Raw genomic sequence first — 21,972 nt, forward strand, 5'->3', positions numbered from 1 at the left:
TTCTCAGACCTTTCTTGATAGTCTGTTCCTGTAGCTCTTTAAGAGTCTCGGTTGCACTTTACTATTCATCTTTATGGAGTCAGATTGCGTCGTCTTATTACGGGGCATCATCAAACACGAAAGAGGAGCATCGCACATCAAACACCAGATCACCCTAAAAATAATTCGATCCTGTAGCTTTATCCAACACGGATCGATCTGAAATGAGCAGCAAAGACAACAGGTCACGATGTCAACAGTAGCCTATCCCTGGGAAATGCATTTAGGTCGACCTTTACTTGTAAATGAAGTCCATCCGTCTGTCCTTACATTAGAAAATGCTTCAATCAAATGGTTCTGTGTTTTGTTTGATGTAGGTCTATCTGAAAAACACTGGAACTGTCTGGGTTCATCATTACTCCTAAATGCTTGTCTTTCTTCGAAATGTCACTGTTTTCCTTTAGGCTACCTAAACATGAGAATAACTGGTAATTAGCCTATACGAACTTGTAAAATGTAGTCAGTGTGTGTGAGAAACAAACTGAAAAAGAGTGTCACCATGTGGTGGTCTCTGATGAAGGTGCTGGTTTAGATTATAGGTGCAACTGTCCCAGCGTCCCGGTTAGAGGACGGAAATGACCGGTAGTTTCAATTTTTTTTATGTCACATGCACAAGTACATTAAAATGCCTTTCCTTCAAGCTCTAACCCCAGCAATGCATTAATCAATAACAGTGTAATACTAAAAATAACAAGGTAGAACAAAAACACACAAGATATAAAAAGAAGAAAGAAGAAAGAACACAAAGTAAGTAAGCGTACTATATACAGGGTCAGTTCCAGTACCATATGTGTAGGGATACTGGATCAATAGAGACGGATACACAGTTCACACATGTATTACTACACTCAAGACACACACACACACACACATCAGCCAGGAAGTGGACTAGTGAAATTCTCAGTGATAGTGGTTTCTAGAACAGAGAGAAAAATACACAAAATCTAATTTTATTTGTCACGCGCTTTGTAAACAACAAGGATTATCCGTAACCATGGTAGCACCCACATGAATGTAGAAGTGTTTAGAAACATGTTTTATTCTTATTTGCAATAAAAGTGACTCCAAAATGACACAATACATTATTTACCATTCATTTCTATTGGGCACAAAATAATCTATAACACAACCTAAACTAACTGCATATGCATCCAACAAGTGTGTAGAGTCACAAGCTTGATGTTGTCATTGCATGCTAAGAATATGGGACCAAATACTATAAAGTAGTCAAAAATACTTTGGACTACTTTATTGGGTAGAATCTTTAGGGGAGTCAATCATTTTGACCCTTACCTTTTTGAGAGAAATAAACATTACAAAATATATTTCTCTGAGCAATTGTATTAGTATGAAATAATATAATTGTGCAATTTTTTTGAGCATACAATATAGCTCAGTATTTTAATTATTTATTTTACACTGTCGTTATTGCTCATCTTTATCAAGGGTGTCACTATTTTAGGCTCCCACTGTAGTACCAGGCAGAAGAGATGGTAGACCTGTCAACTATTTTGAAGGTTTGTGCAGGAAATAAGGCTCTAACAGTTCAAGTTGACAAGACTGGCAGTGAGGTCACTCAAGTATATTCTTCTTAACTGCTACAGATATTTTCATGGTTCGATTTAGTGCAAAGATTCTCAACAGTCCTGAACCATCATTACATTCAGCACACTGGATCAGGAGTTTACTGTATTACCAAGTTACTTTATTATCTTTGACAGTCAGTCTTTGTTATCAAGTTACATACAGTATGAACACAATATCAAATGCTCATATTTGGCTGTTGATCTCCTACATGGGTCCCAAAAGATAATCAAGGACCTTTTCAGTGGTTCAACCAGCTGTCACTCAAAAACTCCTCGACCAATCGGATTCATTAAGAGAGACGAGAGCCCCGGTGGTGTCTTTTGCCATTGCGTCCTCACTGGTTAAGCCTACCCAACCCTCAATATCCACTTGGAGCAAGCGTGAAGTGTAAAATCTATTGTATGGACATTATAATGACCCATGTTTGTAGTCCTGGAGCTCCTGAACATGTTGATGTACTGAGTAAACAAAACTGCAGGAAGCTGAAAGGACAGGGGGAGTGTATCAGGGTGAAGATAGCCCTGTGTTGTTATTGCATTGAATATGATCCTGGATAGATTCCCTTTGTCTGGTTACCTTCAAGGTTAACAAAGTGATTAAGCAGACCTGTTCCCCTTCCTATTAAAGTAGAGCACATTGTGTGCTCTGGACACAAGCTGGATCAGGGAGAAGCTGCTGCTGGACTCCAAGCTGCCAACTGGAACAGTTGAGTTTTTAGTGAATTGTTAGATGAGCATTTTGATAAACTAAGAGTAAAGTAAAGACTATTGTTGTTTGCTTCCTTGGTGTGACAGCTTGGAGGCCAGTAAAGTAAAATGCACAAGCGGTGATTTGATTGTTTAGATGTATTATAATCCGTCTGTGCATTTGAAGGGGAAGCTAATATTTGACCATTGAGCTTTACTTTCTGCAGTTATATTGTATTTGCCTGTGGGCCTGGTTCACTGTTTGCTGTGTTCAACTAAACTAACTGAGTGATGTGTGATATTTCTCCACGGAATTTATCCATTGTATACCTAACCTAAATAAAAACCTGCAACTAGGTGCATTAAAGGGATAGTTCACTCAAATAGCAAAATAACATACTGGTTTCCTTCCCCTGTAAGCAGTCTATGGACAAGGTATGACAGCCATCCATGTTTTGGTTCATTACCCTGGCACTGTTTCCAAATGCTAATGTTTGACCATGACTTGAATGAGATTTGTGCCAGAAATGCAAAAGCGTTAGCAACTGGTTAGCGACTGGAAACCAAAGCATAGATTGCTGTCATACCTTGTCATAGACTGCTTACAGGGGAAGGAAACCAGAGTGTACTTTAGTCATTTGGGTGAACTATCCCTTTATGTAAGCTCCTGAATCTAGGAGTTTGTATACAGCCTTTCATGCTTATCCACATGCGTCGCTGCAACTTGTAATAACTATTTTATAGTCTTGTACTAAACGTGTAATATGTTTAACTCCGTGTCTGGTCTGTTTCCACGACCATGTGTCCACTTGACGTCTTCATTGACTCTGTCCCATCCAACAAGAATCTGTTTGTTAAAGGAGTTCTGGAAACGCCCTGAGTTTGCTTGTTACGTACGATATTAATATGTCAACAGCTAGCCTTTGTTTTCCATTTTCCCTCTATGGATCTTCCTGGTATGATAGTTCCCTGTCCATCGTCACAAACAGCTTACAGAGACAGTGGTAACCGTGGAGATGTCCAGGGACATTGTTTATACCAAGGAAGATGTTTTCGGGGGAACCGTTTGGAGTTGACAACCATAACAATGTCTTTGAAGAGTCCATGTGTGAAACTCCAGATATGTCTACTTACTACCAGACTGGGAATGAAGTGACCCCAAGAAGCACACCACAACCTGGCTACTCAGGTAAGGGGGCGCGCATGCACACGCACACACACGCGCACACACACACACACACACGCACACACGTACGTATAATCCCTTATATTATATTCAGACAGCTCATATTACTGTAGTTAATATAAAGTCCTTCTCTGGTCAGGTTCTGATAGCTCAGGGAAGAGACCCTTCCTAGTTGCTGCAGTGTCTGGGGCTGCTGTGTGTTCTACTGGCTGGGATCATAGGCCTGTCAGTCTCCTGTAAGTTTGACAAGTACAATTGTGCTTGTCATTTATTTCTAGGTAACAAGTATGAAATGGTTTAGAAAGCAACCATTGCTTCATTTGTTTTTAGATCCCGTTCACATTGCCAACCTATAGACTGACAAAGACAATCTTAAGAATTTTCTTTCTGGTCAATGAGTATATTTATTTTCTTTGTAGAATATTGATTAAATTCATTGTGATTTCACCTTGTAAATAACTGTGTTTTTCTGTTCACCTTTTTGGTCTCTGGATACGCTGCTAATATGTTCAACAACAGATCTGTTAGTTTAAAAAATATTTTAAAATTATCACATTTCCCTATGTAATAAACATCAATAGATAATATGGAGCGACTGCAGTTCTGGAATTTATGGAACCCAATTTGCTGTTGCTAAAAAATAGGGATTTTTGCTGCTTGGTGACTCCACTGCCGCTTGTACACATAACAGCTTGAACAAACGTAGGTCTTTGTCTGTTGGAACAGTAGGCCATTGCAAACATAAGTATGACACAAACAGTTTGTCTAGCAATTTCATTTTTTCAGGAGGGGAATAATATGCAGCTACTTAGGCAATCTTTGTGTAGTTTACACAGTATATCAAACATACAAGAAACAGACAGGCAGTCAATAGCGATTGTAATGTTATTCTTTCATCGTCATCATTGTAAGCATTGGCTGAACAGAAGGCAGACTGCTGGCTATATGTCAGCATAACTATAATGCTTACATCTCACACAAAACGCTACTTGTTTTGCCCCAGTGCAATCTGAAGACTGCGTCCTGTTTGTGCTAGCTGTGGCAATATCCACTACAACAGACAGAATGATGTAGCCTTCAAATATATATTTAGAACGTCATGCATTTTGGGAAAGTTCGTTCAAATTTCAACTGATCAGAAATATGAGGCAGAGACATAGGCTACATCATCATATGATCAAATGGGTTGATGGTTCAGAAGAGGGTGAGTAAAGTGAAACACACGCGTGTACAACATATGCGCAGAGCGTGATTCGGATCATTAACGTTTGAGAAATAATCTTTAAAGGGTAGGACAGGGGCAAGGGCAAAATCCCTGTACTCGTAGCCTCGGTTTAAATAATAATATTTCTAACATAATAAAGATAACTAGATGTATAGGTTCTGAAATTGATTGATTGTATTGCAATGCAATGTGTTGTTAAAGTTCAGTTAACAGCGAAAACCTGTACCGAAGGATGGCAGAGGTTTGGCTGCAGCTGTTACTACATCTCTACTGAGGTGAACACCTGGGATTATGCCAGACAGGACTGTCTGAACAGAGGAGCAGACCTGGTGATCGTAAACAGCGAAGATGAACAGGTAAGAGAGAGTGTATTCGAGGGAAAACATATGTTATTGTAAGGGTTGCGGAACTGGTGGCAGTGAAGTCAGACGCAGGAGAGCATAAATAGGTAATAGCTGGAGCAGTTTCATTTCAAAACCAACGGCAATAAAAAAATAACCTACATGGGTAAAAAACCCGACATGCGCCAGTAACATAGTGAACGAGCACTTACAAACAAACCATTCCAAATTCCACACAAGGACAGGGGGGACAGGGGGTTAAATACACAACACTTCATGAGGGAAATGGAAACCAGGTGTGTAGGAAAACAAGACAAAACAAATGGAAAATGAAAAATGCCGACCGTCGAACACTGCCTGAATAAGGAGAGGAAACGACTTCGGTGGAAGTCGTGACAGTTATTAAATCACTTTGAAATAAAAATGGAAGTCTTTCAAGACCTCATATGACAAGAAGCTTCCCATCCTGTTGGGGGGAATGCAGAGAACTGTGGGTCGGCAGGGCACTACATTGCTGCCTGCCATGAGATCAACCAACCTACGCTTGTCTTCTATGCCATTGTGTTGTCACTGTTAACGCTATTGTCCATTATGTATTTGTATGTTTATTTTCTTACTGATTTCCATTTGTAAATACAACCTCATCCCCCCACCATTGGTTGTTTTTGCTACTGATTGTCATTGATGTTAATAGAGTCAACGAATCATTCCATTTCCAGCGTAAGCTTTGGCAATATGTACATTGTTATGTCATGCCAATAAAGCAATTCAAAATGTTAAGAAATAGATAGAGGTGGCTCTACAAAGTATTGACCCAGGAGGGGGTGGGGGGTTGAAATGATTATGCATGTTCAAGTTTTCTGTTTTTATGTCTTATTTCTTATTTGTTTCACAATAAAATATATTTTGCATCTTCAAAGTGGTAGGCATGTCATGTAAATTAAATGATACAACCCCCCAAAGAATCTTTTTTAATTCCAGGTTTTAAGGCAACAAAATAGGAAGAATTGCTTTAATCAGAACAATCTTTTTCAGCTGTGCTAACATAATTGCAAAAGGGTTTTCTAATGATCAGTTAGCCTTTTAAAATTATAAACTTGGATTAGCTAACACAATGTGCCATTGGAACATAGGAGTGATGGTTGCTGATAATGGGCCTCTCAGATATTCCATTAAAAATCTGCCGATTCCAATAGTCATTTACATTAACAATGTCCACCCTGTATTTCTGATCAATATGATGTTATTTTAATGGACAAAAAAATGGCAACGGGTGGTTACTTTTGAACACTTTTTTGGTTACTACATGATTCCATATGTGTTATTTCATAGTTTTGATGTCTTCACTACTATTCTATAATGTAGAAAACAGTAAACATAAAGAAAAACCCTTGAATGAGTAAGTGTGTCCAAACTTTTGACTGGTAGTGTATATCTTTCTCAACAAAGGTATTTCTCACTACACACCACTCACCAAAGCGTAATATATACAACTACTCTTATGAAAAGGCTCTGAACAATTAAAGTTGAAAACATTGATATTTTTCAGGATGATGTTTTTACCATCGAGTCTAACTGTATGACTGGTGTTTACCCTGTAGGGTCTGGTGGTGGTCAGAACCTGATTCTGCCACTGGAGAGAAGGACTGTGCTATGATGTCTGGAGGTGTACAAAATATTCCTCTACACGCATGGAATGACTTTAGGTGTGACTTGGAATTGGAATGGATTTGTGAGGTGTTTTTTTCTTAACAATACCATTACAACATTGTCTACCCTCAAACAACAACACACACACACCGTAAACTTCTCATGCCATATTATGCTTGTGATATTGTCACAATAAAGTTGATTTTTGGTTTTATAGCAGCTTCTAGTGGTCAATATGAGTAATGATTATTCTCCTTTATTTATCTATGCCAGGGCTGGCCAACCCTGTTCCAGGAGAGCTATTCCCTCATGTAGGTTTTCATTTCAACCCAAGTTGTAACTAAACTGGTTCAGTTTATCAACCAGCGAAGTAATATAATCAGGTGTACTACTTTAGTAAAGTAAAATGAAAACCTACAGGACAGCTAGCCAGCCAGTTTTAGAGGAATGATTCAATACATTTTTCAAATTAACTGCCAATATGCCAACATTCCACTCAAACAACGCAGTCAATCCACAGCAATATGCTGGCTGAAATCAGTTGATGATAGGACTTAGACAAGTTGTAAATGCAACAAGTACTGATATTGTATCATATAATAGCACTCACAGCTTTCCAAGAAAACTAAATCTGATACATGTATGGTCTGTTTACATATATTTGGGAGGCTATGTATTCATAAAATTGGTATTAAACCTGTACTAAATGTATTTATAATTATATTGCAATATTTTAGATTGACTATAATTCCACTACACAACTTCTGATATGCCTTACTTTAATTTTCTTGCTGAAGTAAAAGCAGGAAATGCATCACCTACTGTACGCCTCTACTGCCATTCATTTCAATTAGACTGGTTTTGGATTTCTCCCTGACCAAGATGGCTGCCGTATGGAACTTTGCAGTATCATGACAGAGCCCATCTAGTAATTTCATAGGATATCTAATATATACAGTGAAGTAGAAATCTTAGGTCCTGTTCCACATCTAAGGCGAGGCGACGCAACAACCAATAGTTGCGTGCCACGTCATCGAATGTGTCGTCGACTGACAAATTGTATGATGTGGTTAGCTGATACTTCAAATACCTTTCCAGGCGTTTTAAGATCTGTCAAGCGTTAGCAGCATCAAAACTTTGGAACGCGTACATTATTTTCCCAAGAGATATACATTACACTGCACATTTCTCATCACAACTGAAAACGTATTAACAATGTTATATTTACCAGTAGTAATAAAAGAGCCTACCTTTAACTTAATACTGTGGACACAAACTACACAATCAGCATTGTCCCAGAGTGGTCTGTTTGCAGGACCAGATGTAGTAGTCTCCTTAAATGCCTGTTTATGTGTTTTTTGTGAGTCCAAAATTGTGCCCTGTCACCTATATAGTGCACTACTTTTGACCAGAGACCTATGGGTCCTGGTCAGTGAAATAGCACCCTATCCCCTACTTTTGACCAGAAAAGTAGAAAAAGTAGTACCAGCATAACTCCACCAGGGAAGATAATATACCCGACACAGTACTGAATCAAATAAATGACAGAAATCGGACACAAAATAACACGCTTGACTGCTTTAATTTGGATTTAAAAACCACAAACAAATCCTAGCCCTGTATCTAGTTTAGACCAAAACTATTTCTTCAGTCACCCCATTTACTTCTAAAATAAAACTATTGTATCCATCCCTTGTATGTTATACTTCCAATGGGAACAGTGCACAGCTTTGATTTTACGATGCAACCCTGCTGTATGTTCTCATAAAAATGTTTGTTCATAAAGATATATATTTTTTTTATCCACTTAGTTCATACAAAAACAATATTGACCTTATTCACTCAGCAGCCATTGTTCATTGACCGAGGTATTTTTTTTTATGTTACATTTTATAGGGTATACATATTCCATGACATGTTGTATAGGCCTACATTTGATGTCAGACACTCAGAAGAACATGGTTAGAGCATTGTCATGTGCTCAGGTTTTAAAAGACAAGTGTTGATTAGCTACCACACTAGCCATCTATGGTAGAACATTCATCTGAGAACAAGGTCTAGAGAAACTTCAATTCACTTATAGAAATGCAAATGACTATACATTATTATAAAAACTGTAGACAATACCATGCGGAAAACACAGCTTATCTATCCTACATCATGTCTAACTTCATATCAACAGTATTGATATAAAGGAATAACAAACTATATAATATTTATGCAATAACATGGGTCAAATGAACAACCAACACCCCTGGAGCACACTCCTCCCCACATCCACACCGACCCACTCCTCCCCACACTCCTCCCCACACCCACACACTCCTCCCCACACCCACATACTCCTCCCCACACCCACACTCCTCCCCACACCCACACACTCCACCCCACACCCACACACTCCACCCCACACCCACACACTCCACCCCGCCCACATCATATATCATTCTCCATGTGAATCCTCTGGTGCCTCTTAAGGTTGCACTTCTGTGTGAAGCGTTTGCCGCAGTCCGAGCAGCTGTAGGGTCTCTCCCCAGTGTGAACGCGCCGGTGGGCCTTCAGGTTGCTTAACTTAGTGAAGCTCCGGCCACACAGGGCGCAGATGAACGGCCTCTCCCCCGTGTGGGTCTGCTGGTGGGCCTTAAGGCTACTGGGATGGGGGAAGACCTTACCACACACTGGGCAGCGGAGGGCCAGCCTCCCAGGGTGGTGATGCTGGTGGTTCCCTTGTTGGGTTGGTGTTTGGGAGGAGGTGAGCCCTCCCTGGGCGGTCCCCCTGTTGTACATTGGGTAGCCGCCCCGCTTGGCAGCATCCCTGTATACTCTCATGCGCGGCAGGGTTTGAGCGCTGGGCTTATATTTGGAAGGAATCCTGTAGTTTAGAGAGCTGAAGACATGACAGCCCGATGAGGAGGAGACAGAGGCCCCCGCTGTGCTGGGATTGGTTGGGGGAGCGAAATCTCTAGCTAGCTGCTTCGCCTCTGCCGATTCAGAGGACGACAGAGGCTCTCTTACCAGTCGTAGGTTCGACTGAGCTTGTCTGTTAACGTCAGTATCCGTGTCTAATATTCTATGGCCTATCCACACCGGTGAGGCTCTACTCCTCGTTCTGTCACCGTCATTGCTGGGTCCTCTGCTCTGGTTCTGAGATGGCCCTGCTAGTCTGGGTGTCTGGGTGACCTGTTGGACCTCTGGGTCTGCAGAGGGAAACCCAATAGAGTCCCCTGTACTCTGAACGAGTGTGTCTGAGTCCCGCTGCTCCTCTGTGTAGGTGTAAGCTGCAGACGGCTGTATGGCCACCTTGATTCTCCACGGCTCCATGTCCTCCTCCCCTTCCTCCTCCTTAACACTGCCTACCAGCGAAGGACTGGGAGCTGGAGGAGTTGGTTTAGCTGCTACCTGTGATGACTCCACTGTTTCCTGTCCACAGCTTCTCCACCTGACCTCTGGCTCCTCCTCCAGCTTCAGGTCACACCCGCTCAGCAGAAGCACACCTGGGGAGACAGGTGCAAAACGTTTTGCTACGGTGTGCAACTCATGAAAGCACTACTAATGAGACAACAACATAACATAAACCCCCTGAACTCAAAGTATGTCTCGAAAAGTATAGGCTAATTGGTTATATTGTGGTTGTGGGAACCAACCTTAGGCTGGGAAAGAACAGTGGTAGATGAGCATAGCTATTTAGGAACTGTCATAGGGAGAAACAACCCATTTTGGAAACAGTTGCAATACCTACACATTTACCCCTTGGTTATACCTAAAAGTATTTTGTGACTCAAAGGAAGCCCCCACTTACTGTCCTGTACTCCTGGAGGTCTGTCGTCTGTTTCCTCGTTGTAGACATCTGTCCTGCCACAGTCTCCACACCTGGCCCTCTGACTGACATCCTTCAGCTGACTCTCTGCCCGCTGCAGCAAGATCCGCAGAGACTCCACTTCCTGGTGGCTCCGTGTCACTTCCTGTTGACCACGTCTTACCTCCTCCAGGAAGCCATCCTCCACCAGTCTGGTGATCTCATACATGGCTGACTTTAGGACCGTCTCCATGACTCCCGAGAGCTGGGTCTGGAAGGTGAGGACGAGGTTCTCCGACATACTGCTTGTGTGTCTTTTTCACAGATCAATTCACAGTGGGATCTGCACCAAACATCTGTGCATGTGGGAGCAAGTCAGGACTGTGTGTGTGATCCTAAAGTGAATCTCTTCAGAAAGCCCTGTTATTCAGAATAAGTGGGTAGAAATATGCCATGTCTATCACTGACACATCGCGTATCGGTTTCTCTGACCAATAAGAGTGACAGCTCCTCCAGCTCGCTAACAACCAAGTGGCGAAGACCGTCCAGCGCAGAAGAGTGCAACATGGGTTCAATAAAACGGTCACATCTCAAAATTCGACTAGGTAACAGACAAGGTATCAGACAAAAATGGGGTCGTATCAGGCTTGCTAAAAAAAATAGCTAGCTAACATGATACTGGTACAAGCCTTGTTACAAGTCAATAATGGAATATTTTGCAAAATACAGTACTATTGATTAAAAACGTTATTACCAAAAGGCTGACAGCACTTCATGAACATGGGGTAGTTGTCTCCAGATTTTTGTTTAAATTGAAGAAAACGAAAAAAAACATGCTAATCGACGATGGATTCCGGAAATTCGATTGTTTTCAATCGCACGTCATCCTTCTGCTGTACGGTGGCCCTGCGTGATCAACGTCCGCATGGTAAGGGAACGTTTTATGAAACGCGTTAATAGAACAAGTGAAACCTTTTTGCGACAAAATTTTACATATTTGTGGGGTAGAGAATTACTTCGATAATTACTCCACTTCGTCTATCTATGATGAAAATATAGTTGTAAGCTATACAAATAGTTAAAAACATATTTACCAATGGAATTAAAGGGATTATCCGGTACTTTGTGCACTTTAGCAAGAAGTTCTGAAAGTGGCCCTCACGAGCCAAAAGTGGATCCGATAATTGCGTACTACATCACATATGTGTAGATTTGTCACCATGTCATTGATCTCTCGCTTTGCTGTGTGTGCATCTTGCTAGCTGTCACTCAAATGGCAGAGGGACTGAAGCTCATTGGCTAAACTCGAATTGCTATATGGCTTATGCATGTGTTGAGAATGTTAGGGAAAATGGCCCAGCACAGCTTCCAGAAAAAACAGTCACTTTCAAACTAGGGATTTTGTGGCTAATTGAGGTTAGACAGTAATTCCGCTCATAGATTTTGCATCTATGAACTACAGATTGACACATCCAGCCCAAAGCGGGAGGTTTAAAAAATACTTAGTAGTCGTCAAAGGTCAGTAGCACGTCTTTAAGGAATGATATATTCACAGACTACATGGGAAGCAAAATATTTATTGTACATGAAAGACAATTACGGCAATTCAGGTTCAATTCATTCAGTTAACAAAGTATTATGTACAGGAAGAAAATGCATGGTTACAGTATGGGTAGTGACTGTGGTAGAAAGCAAGCTTGATGAACAGAAGATATGAGGCATATGCTGCATTCATGACATGTTGGAACTAACAAACTCAAAAATGTACAACTTGGAAATCGTTGTAGAAAGATGATACCCAAGTTTCCCACTTGGAAAGTATCAAAATCAACCAATTGGAAGCTCTATGCAAATAACTTAATTTGAACTCTGAGGTTCCCAGTTTCCGACATGCAGTGGTGGAAAAAGTACTCAAAAGTCATACTTGAGGTAAAGTAAAGATACCTTAATATAAAATGACTCAAGTAGAACTGAAAGTCACCCAGTAAAATACTATTTGAGTAAAAGTCTAAGAGTATTTGGTTTTAAATATACTTAAGTATTAAAAGTAAATGGAATTGCTCAAATGTAATTAAGTATCAAAAGTGAAAGTATGAATAATTTAAAATTCCTTATATTTTGCAAACCAGACAGCACAATTAATTTAAATTTTTATACGGATAGCCAGGGGCACACTACAACACTCTGCCATGAATTTACAAACAAAGCATTTGTGTTTAGTGAGTCCTTCGGATCAGAGGCAGTAGGGATGACCAAGGATGTTCTCTTGATAAGTGTGTGAATTGGACCATTTTCCTGTCAAAATGTAACAAGTACTTTTGGGTGTCAGGGAAAATGTATAGAGTAAAAAGTACATCATTTTCTTTACGAATGTAGTGAAGTAAAAGGAGAAGTTGTAAAAAACACAAATAGTAAAGTACAGATACACCAAAAAACTACTTAAGTCGTACTTTAAAATATTTTTCCTTAAGTACTTTACACCACTGCAGACTTCATGAAAGCAGTATTATTCTAATGTTTGGTAGTTTGGCATGGTCATTATGACAGACAATTCACAGACAATGTATCATTTAAGGCATACATTCTTATTCAATACATGGTTATATTTCCAACAGCTCATATTTTCAATGTCCTTACTAATAAACAATTTATCAAAACGTTTTTTTTCTCAACGTCAAATAAAATAATAACGAACCAACTAAGTTGAATGCACTAAAAGTAAGTCGCTTTGGATAAAAGCATATGCTAAAGAACAAAAATGTAACTTTTTAAAATTCAGTTCAGGAGATCCGGCCTGTGTTTGCGCTGGTGCAACTTCAGATGGTCCAGTCGTTTGAAGCGGAGTCCACACACAGCGCAGCAGTAAGGTCTCTCCCCGGTGTGGATGCGCAGGTGCACTTTCAAAATGTCTGCTCGTGTGAAGCTCTTGTCACACATAGTGCAGCGGTGGGGTTTCTCCTGCGTGTGAATGCGCTGATGCAGCTTGAGGTTCCAGAGCCGACTGAACTTGTTCCCACAGATGGAGCAGCAGTAGGGCTTGTCTGTGGTCTGGCTGCACTTGTGCCTCTTCAGGTCGGAGAAGGAGGTGAAGCCCTTGCCGCAATGGCTGCAGAGGTGGAGTCCCTCTGCCTGGTGGACCCGCTGGTGGACCTTGAGGTTGCAGGCCTGGGTGAAGGTCTTACCGCACTGGGTGCAGGAGTACGGAGGCCCAGACCCTGACTCTCTACCAGTTTTGTGTGTCTGCTTGTGGGCCTTGAGGGAACCAAAGTCTGGGAAGGTCATGGTACATTGATTGCAGGCATGACGCCTCCCCCCTCCTCCTGTTACCTGCTCTTGTGAACGATCTCTGAGGTTTAAAGAGAGTCCAAAGTCGTCAGCGGCATCATACAGGCTCTCTGTGTTGTTGTTGTGGGCTGAGCTTCCAGAGTGGATGGAGGTTAGCCCCCTGTGGCCGGCTCTACTACCTGACTCTGGGACACCATGTTCTGGGTACAAGACACTGGAGTCCTGCAGGTACCCCTCCTCGTTGATCAACAGGCAGTTCCGGTCTCCCACCTCTGGGTGGGGGGATGGCGTTGGCGACCCCACCTGCTCCCTCCGGCTCTGATGGGGGCGAGGCATGTGGGAGCGATGGTGATGGTCTCCCCCCTCAGACCTCCCCAGGTCCACCTGGTAGTGACCTGCAGCTCCGTAGCTCAGCGCTCCCAGACGAGACGGAGAACCAGGAAGCCTATCCAGCCCTTCCATGTCTAGAAGATGGTCGCTCCCACCATCACCGCTGTAACCAGACTTTTCAAAGGCGCCCCCAAGTTCCTCCATGCTGTAACGAGGGCGGTAGAGAGGGTCGGTGGGGTCCTCTGGCTCTCCCTCGGGGCCCGGTGGTTCAGGATGCTGGTCTAGACCAGAAGCCCAGTCATCCTGGCACCGCTGTAGATCCTGCTGAATAAAACTCTTACTGGGCCCCGAGACGTCTGAACCATCGGCCCCTGAAAACACAGGGGACATGAGGCATTAGAAGCATTAATATTTAAGACATTAGAATTACTAGAAACGGTAGTAGAGTAACTGTAATGTTAAATGTCTACTTACAGTTTCAAGTTGACTTTACATGTATAACAATGAATTCATTTGAAATGACACAGCATACTTACTATAAGTTACTCTCCTTATCATTCTCATCATCATTAAGGTTGGCTATTGTCTGTTATGTTTGTTGTAAACTCCTGACTCACCATCCAGGCAGAACTCCCATCTCTCCTGTAGCTCAGTGTTGTGGAGAGCCTCCTCTTTCAGCAGACTGTCCAGCTTCTGACCTCCGACCTCTGTGGACTGGAAGAGCAAATGATTCTGACTAAATAATGGATAAACTGACAGTGATTGAATAGAGCTGACATGATGGTTCTCTACTCAGAATTCTCCTCTGGGACCCCCAGACATCTCACAACTTTGTCGTAACCCTGAACTAGCATACCTGATTCAAGTAGTGAAGGACTTGATGATTCGTTGACAAGTTGAATCAGGTGTTTTAGTTCTGTAACAGTTCAAATATGAGGAGAGGTTTGAAAAAGGCTGCCCTATTCTTCCTCACAATTCTAATATGTTCTTTAAAATATATTTCTCACTGAGCATTTTGTAACACTGCACCCTCCACTCTTCCAAGGTGTTTAGTCCCCTAGATACAAGAGATTCTCCTAGGGCTGGTGGCCTCAGCCTCCATGTGTTTAGTCAGTCCCCTACCTACCTCAGAGATTCTCCTAGGGCTGGTGGCCTCAGCCTCCATGTGTTTAGTCAGTCCCCTACCTACCTCAGAGATTCTCCTAGGGCTGGTGGCCTCAGCCTCCATGTGTTTAGTCAGTCCCCTACCTACCTCAGAGATTCTCCTAGGGCTGGTGGCCTCAGCCTCCATGTGTTTAGTCAGTCCCCTACCTACCTCAGAGATTCTCCTAGGGCTGGTGGCCTCAGCCTCCATGTGTTTAGTCAGTCCCCTACCTACCTCAGAGATTATCCTAGGGCTGGTGGCCTCAGCCTCCATGTGTTTAGTCAGTCCCCTACCTACCTCAGAGATTATCCTAGGGCTGGTGGCCTCAGCCTCCATGTGTTTAGTCAGTCCCCTACCTACCTCAGAGATTCTCCTAGGGCTGGTGGCCTCAGCCTCCATGTGTTTAGTCAGTCCCCTACCTACCTCAGAGATTCTCCTAGGGCTGGTGGCCTCAGCCTCCATGTGTTTAGTCAGTCCCCTACCTACCTCAGAGATTCTCCTAGGGCTGGTGGCCTCAGCCTCCATGTGTTTAGTCAGTCCCCTACCTACCTCAGAGATTCTCCTAGGGCTGGTGGCCTCAGCCTCCATGTGTTTAGTCAGTCCCCTACCTACCTCAGAGATTCTCCTAGGGCTGGTGGCCTCAGCCTCCATGTGTTTAGTCAGTCCCCTACCTACCTCAGAGATTCTCCTAGGGCTGGTGGCCTCAGCCTCCATGTGTTTAGTCAGTCCCCTACCTACCTCAGAGATTCTCCTAGGGCTGGTGGCCTCAGCCTCCATGTGTTTAGTCAGTCCCCTACCTACCTCAGAGATTCTCCTAGGGCTGGTGGCCTCAGCCTCCATGTGTTTAGTCAGTCCCCTACCTACCTCAGAGATTATCCTAGGGCTGGTGGCCTCAGCCTCCATGTGTTTAGTCAGTCCCCTACCTACCTCAGAGATTCTCCTAGGGCTGGTGGCCTCAGCCTCCATGTGTTTAGTCAGTCCCCTACCTACCTCAGAGATTCTCCTAGGGCTGGTGGCCTCAGCCTCCATGTGTTTAGTCAGTCCCCTACCTACCTCAGAGATTCTCCTAGGGCTGGTGGCCTCAGCCTCCATGTGTTTAGTCAGTCCCCTACCTACCTCAGAGATTATCCTAGGGCTGGTGGCCTCAGCCTCCATGTGTTTAGTCAGTCCCCTACCTACCTCAGAGATTCTCCTAGGGCTGGTGGCCTCAGCCTCCATGTGTTTAGTCAGTCCCCTACCTACCTCAGAGATTCTCCTAGGGCTGGTGGCCTCAGCCTCCATGTGTTTAGTCAGTCCCCTACCTACCTCAGAGATTCTCCTAGGGCTGGTGGCCTCAGCCTCCATGTGTTTAGTCAGTCCCCTACCTACCTCAGAGATTCTCCTAGGGCTGGTGGCCTCAGCCTCCATGTGTTTAGTCAGTCTCCTACCTACCTCAGAGATTATCCTAGGGCTGGTGGCCTCAGCCTCCTCCAGATCATTGAAGGTTGTTTCCCTGGTCACACCCCCACAGCTGCTCCACTCCTCCCCTGATACCTTCTCCTGCTTCAGGCCACGCCCCCTCTCCACACCTGGCCACAGGTAAACAAAGAGGACGTTTCATTTGGAGTAAAAGGTAAGTAACATTGTGGATAATAGTCTCCTCACATCAGATGAAGGAAAGGAAACATCTTATTAAGATGCCACCACCACCAATGACTGACTCCTTTCTTAAACCAATACTGTCTGATCAGTGATCACCAAAGTATAAAAGGTACACATTACAGCAGCCCATCTTCAGAGTGATTCCTCCATATGGCCATTTCCATGTAAAGGTACCCATGAGCACCAACATGTAAAGTTCATAGGAGCATGTCAAATGAAAGTTAAAAGTCTCCATTTGGGGGAAATGAAAGCCTAGATACTGCTCAACCATTTTCCATTCAAAAATGAGGCCTGAGTAAAGGCTTTGATTTCCATTCAAAAAGACAGAAAAGGGGTCTTAAAAAACATCGAGCAGGAAAAAGTCTTAAGGTATCAGAAATACATCAGAACACAATACTGTTGAAATAAAGACCCCTGTCAAGTAATAAACACATATTTAGTTTTGGAGAAATGATTTGCCTTCTGTCAGTTTAAGAGAGTTTACCTTGTAATTCCTTAACCAAAAACCCACATATGTTTAATATATTTTCTAATTTCTCTCCCTCATGAGGGAGGATAATGAAAGTTCACAGAAGTTACAAGTAATGGTATACCTACCAATTCGTTTGTATTTTTACTGATATCAATTTGTTTCTGAATTATTAAGTGATTAAAACGTGTTATTCTGTTACCAAATCAGTATCAGAATTAGATACTCCAATTGAATTGACTACATTGGGAAATCATTGTCTATCCTCCCTTCTACTGGCATACCGTTATGTTCAGCTCATAGGATCTCCTGCTACTGTCCTCTATTCTACTGGCATACCGTTACGTTCAGCTCATAGGATCTCCTGTTACTGTCCTCTATTCTACTGGCATACCATACTGGCTGGTCCAGCCATAATTTCAACATCCACAACCTTGATTTGGCCCAAACATAGACGTCCATGATTGGTGGCTATTATTCTAATGACCAAATCTACAACCAATCATAGACGTTTATGTTTCACAAGTTTGGACAGTACAGTAAAGAGCATAGTTCAGTACATTATATTTCACTACAGTAGAGCAGACTAGAGTAGTATAATGTACTATACTGTACAATAAAAAAAGTAACAATAGCTAGCTAACGACCTCCTTTTCCACATGAAAAAGACGGAGAGTGACTTGCTAGCTACGTCAGCTAGCTTGCTGGGATTTTCTACAAGGAATCTGCCTCCCAAAAAAAGCTTCTTCCAAGTGGGTGTGACACCTACTCCCGTTGCCAATGCAATGCTGTTTAGATTCCACCTGGCCATCTGTTCACTGTCTGCCCTTCCCTGTCTCCAGCGCACATGCACTGTTGAGGTGAGTGACTCTGAACTTACAATAGCTAGCCCCAAGTTGTTGGTAACTGGAAGGTTGCAAGTTCAAACCTCCGAGCTGACAAGGTACAAATCTGTCGTTCTGCCCCTGAACAGGCAGTTAACCCACTGTTCCTAGGCCGTCATTGAAAATAAGAATTTGTTCTTAACTGACTTGCCTCGTTAAATAAAGGTAAAATAAATAAAAAATATTTATCACCTGTGCTATTTGCCTCATGACTCCTGCGTGCTTTGTTGACTATGAACTTGCTTGTTTACCCAACCGTGGGACAGTCTTTTTGTTCCCACACTCGGGACTCTGACTCTCTATTGGTTACACAGACTCTTGGCCTGCCATCCTATTCTAACTTACTGTACTAAATTTACTGTACTATTCTAACCACCTCTCACCAGCTTTGTATTAAGGTTACCTGATGAAATTGCTGTACAATATGATCTTGTTGCCATCTAATGCAAATTCAAATGTTATGAAATCAACACTGAAGAGCTCTCCCTGTTCTCTGCCGTGCCCTGATTGTATTACTGCTGATTATATCTGGAAATGTGCATGTACAGTACACCCTCACCCATCTAGTGTTGCTAGCCCCAATTCTGATATCTGCTTCATTGATTTCTGCTCTCGTAAAAGCCTGGGTTTTCTGCACGTTAACACTAGAAGCTTATTACCTAAAATTGATCAATTGAAAGTGTGGGTTCACAGCTCCAATCTAGATGTGATGGTCATTACTGAGACGTGGTTAAGAAAGAATGTTTTGAAAACTGATGTTAACCTTTCTGGTAATAACCTTTTTCAGCAAGACAGATCTTCCATAGGTGGTGGAGTGGCAATCTTTACCAAGGAACACCTTCAGTGCTCGGTTGTCTCCACCAAGTCTGTCCCCAAACAATTTGATTTGCTGGTTTTACGCATTAAAAACGTTCAAATAACACTTTGTTGACTGTTGCTCGGTGTTATCGTCCACCATCAGCACCGGTCTGTACTCTAAATGCCCTAAGCTCTCTCCTTGTCCCTTACATTAAGTCTGTATTTGTCCTGCTAGGTGACCTAAACGAGAACATGCTTAAACCACCTGACCAAGTCCTAGAGCAATGGGATTCCCTAAATATTTCTCAGATTATTACCAATCCCACAAGGTATGACTCGAAACACCCAGAAATGCTACTCTCCTTGATGTTATCCTTACAAATAATCCTGATAGGTATCCGTCTGTCTTTTTTTCTGTAATGACCCTAGTGATCACTGTTTTACAGCCTGTGTTCGTAATGGCTGCTCAGTGAAACGACCTGTCCTGACTTGTCATAGACGCTTGCTAAAAAACTTGAATGAGCAAAGCCTTCCTTCATGATCTGGCCTCTGTAATTTGGTGTAGAATCAGCTTGATCCCCTCTGTCGAAGACGCTTCTTTTTTTGATCTTTTCCAGTGGTACCGTTAACAAATGCATGCCCATAAAGAATATGAGAATTGAAAACAGGTTCGGTCCCTGGTCCGACTGTGATCTGGCAGAGTTATTCCACCTCAAGAATTCCATTTGGCAAATTGTCGCTCAGCACATGCATACTCAGGCTGACTGGCTCTCGTTCAGGCAAGTTAGAAAGAAGTGCAATTGGGCTATCGGGAAGACCAAAGTTAGTTACTTTAAGGAGCAGTTCACTCTCTGTGGGTCTAACCCCAATGAATTCTGGCAAATTAAAGACCTGGATAATAAACCCTCCTCCTCACAGCTGCCCATGTCCCTTAATGTTGATGATGTGGTTGTTACTGACAAGGAGCACATGGCTGAGCTCTTTAATCCCCACTTCATTAAGTCAGGATTCCCATTTGACTCTGCCATGCCTTCCTGCCCGTCCAAGATTTCCTCATCTCCCACCCCTTCTAACGTGACTGTCCCTGATGCTCCTCCCTCTTTTCCCCCTGCCCCGCTACAAAGTTTCTCCTTGCAGGCTGACCGCGGTGCTAAAGGATCTCCTTAAACTTGACCCCAGAGAAACATCTGGTTCAGATTGTTTAGACCTTTTCTTCTTTAAGGTAGATGCCCCTATCATCGCCAAGAACATCTCTGACCTTTTTAGCCTCTCTCACCTCTCTGGGGAGGTTCCCATTGCTTGGAAGGCAGCCATGGTGCCTACTTTATTTCAAGGGGAAGATCTAGCTGATCCTAACTGTTATAGGCCAATTTCTATTTTGCCATGTTTATCAAAAGTGTTGGGAAAAACTTGTCAATAATCAACTGACTGGCTTTCTTGATGTCTATAGTATTCTATATGCTCAGGTTATAGATGTCACTGCAACCTTAAAGGTTGTAAATTATGTCACCAGTGTCCTTGATTCTAAGCAATGTTGTGCTGCTATTTTTATTGACTTGGCCAAATATTTTAATACGGTAGACCATTCCATTCCTTTGGGCTGGCTATGGAGTATTGGTATCTCTGAGGGGTCTTTGTCCTGGTGCGCTAAATACCTCTCTCAAAAAGTGCAGTGTATAAAGTTAGAACATCTGCGGTCTCAGCCACTGCCTGTCACCAAGGGCGTACCCCAAGGCTCAATTCTATGCCCCACACTCAATTTACATCAACAACATATCTTAAGCAGTAGGAAGCTCTCTCATCCATTTATATGCAGATGATAGTCTTTTACTCAGTCGGCCCCTCCCTGGATTTTGTGCTACATGCTCTACAACAAAGCTTTCTTAGTGTCCAACAAGCTTTCTGTACCCTTAACCTTGTTCGGAACACTTCCAAAAGAAAGATCATGTGGTTTGGCAAGAAGAATGCCCCTCTTCCCACAGGTGTTACTACTACCTCTGAGGGTTTAGAGCTTGAGGTTGTCACCTCATACAAATACTTGGGAGTATGGCTAGACAGTACACTGTCCTTCTCTCAGCACATATCAAACCTGCAAGCAAAGGTTAAATCTAGACTTGGATTCCTCTATCATAACTGCTCCTCTTTCATCACAGCTGCCAAACTTTTTATTTGTTTTATTTATTTAACCAGGAAGGGCTCATTGAGATTTAAAATATATTTTTCAAGAGCGTCCTGGCCAAGATAGGCAGCACCAAGTCATTACAAAAATTACAGACAGACAACATGAAAAACTACAAGTAATCTAGTAAAAACCATTGAATTCACAAGAGTATAACAAAATCAAAAACAGCTAATTAAAAACATTGGCAGGTCAGGGAATCAGCCTCAAAATCCTTCATCAGTGATTTAAAACACCAATCGGGACAAGTTCTTCCAGCTTAAAAGTATTTTGTAAGGTGTTCCAAGACGATGGTGCAGAGTACATAAAAGTCCTTTTACCAAATTCAGTTGGGACATTTGGAACAGTTAGCAGGATAAGGTCCAGCGAATGAAGAGTACCCATCACATTTCTGAACAATAAAAATGCCCAAATAAAAAGGTAGTAAACCCAAAATGGCTTTGTAAATAAAAGTATAGCAGTGACTGAGCCTACGAGTGACTAGAGAAGGCCAGCCAACCCTGGTATACAAAGTGCAGTGGTGCGTAAGGGTTTTGCAGTTTAAACTAACCCTGATTCAGATAACCACCCTACCCATGGTAGATTACGGAGACGTAATTTATAGATCGGCAGGCAAGGGTTGTCTCGAGTGGCTAGATGTTCTTTACAATTCGGCCATCAGTTTTGCCACCAATACTCCTTACAGGACACATCACTACACTCTATACTCCTCTATAAACTGGTCATCTCTGT

The 21,972-nt window shown here is 42.6% G+C and overlaps 2 protein-coding genes and 1 long non-coding RNA gene across 50 annotated transcripts in view; 1 reads left to right on the top strand and 2 right to left on the bottom strand.

The window, feature by feature from the left end:
• The first annotated feature begins 3,546 nt into the window (after nucleotides 1–3,546).
• LOC118372069 (uncharacterized) lies at nucleotides 3,547–6,928 on the top strand. Its single transcript, XR_004823146.2, has 3 exons — nucleotides 3,547–4,702; nucleotides 4,925–5,079; nucleotides 6,666–6,928. It is a non-coding gene; the product is annotated as an uncharacterized LOC118372069 (long non-coding RNA).
• Nucleotides 6,929–9,136: 2,208 nt separating this feature from the next.
• Nucleotides 9,137–11,433, bottom strand: si:ch73-109d9.3 (zinc finger protein 853). Its single transcript, XM_035757820.2, has 2 exons — nucleotides 10,514–11,433; nucleotides 9,137–10,208 (listed from the first exon to the last, which is right to left on the bottom strand). Exons 1-2 carry the CDS (start codon nucleotides 10,809–10,811, stop codon nucleotides 9,151–9,153), a joined length of 1,356 nt encoding a protein of 451 aa, XP_035613713.1. The 5' UTR covers nucleotides 10,812–11,433; the 3' UTR covers nucleotides 9,137–9,150.
• Nucleotides 11,434–12,071: 638 nt separating this feature from the next.
• The window catches only part of LOC118372071 (zinc finger protein 135-like), a 95,524-nt gene continuing 85,623 nt past the window's right edge, over nucleotides 12,072–21,972 (bottom strand). For 5 of the 48 annotated variants that reach the window (XM_052508700.1, XM_052508698.1, XM_052508702.1 and 2 more), the window contains 7 exons: nucleotides 16,697–16,837; nucleotides 16,445–16,570; nucleotides 16,193–16,318; nucleotides 15,941–16,129; nucleotides 15,378–15,562; nucleotides 14,743–14,839; nucleotides 12,072–14,496 (listed from right to left, as the gene is read on the bottom strand). In XM_052508700.1, the coding sequence (XP_052364660.1) occupies nucleotides 13,286–14,496; nucleotides 14,743–14,839; nucleotides 15,378–15,562; nucleotides 15,941–16,129; nucleotides 16,193–16,318; nucleotides 16,445–16,570; nucleotides 16,697–16,837 (2,075 nt within the window). In that variant the 3' untranslated portion in view covers nucleotides 12,072–13,285. Of the gene's footprint in view, nucleotides 14,497–14,742; nucleotides 14,840–15,377; nucleotides 15,563–15,625; nucleotides 16,634–16,696; nucleotides 16,838–21,972 lie in introns of all 48 variants that reach the window. The other 43 variants (XM_052508701.1, XM_052508705.1, XM_052508704.1 and 40 more) reach the window with 43 other exon arrangements.

The sequence above is a fragment of the Oncorhynchus keta genome, unplaced genomic scaffold (genome assembly GCF_023373465.1).
Source record: "Oncorhynchus keta strain PuntledgeMale-10-30-2019 unplaced genomic scaffold, Oket_V2 Un_contig_3860_pilon_pilon, whole genome shotgun sequence".
In the NCBI taxonomy this organism is placed as follows: Eukaryota; Metazoa; Chordata; class Actinopteri; order Salmoniformes; family Salmonidae; genus Oncorhynchus; species Oncorhynchus keta.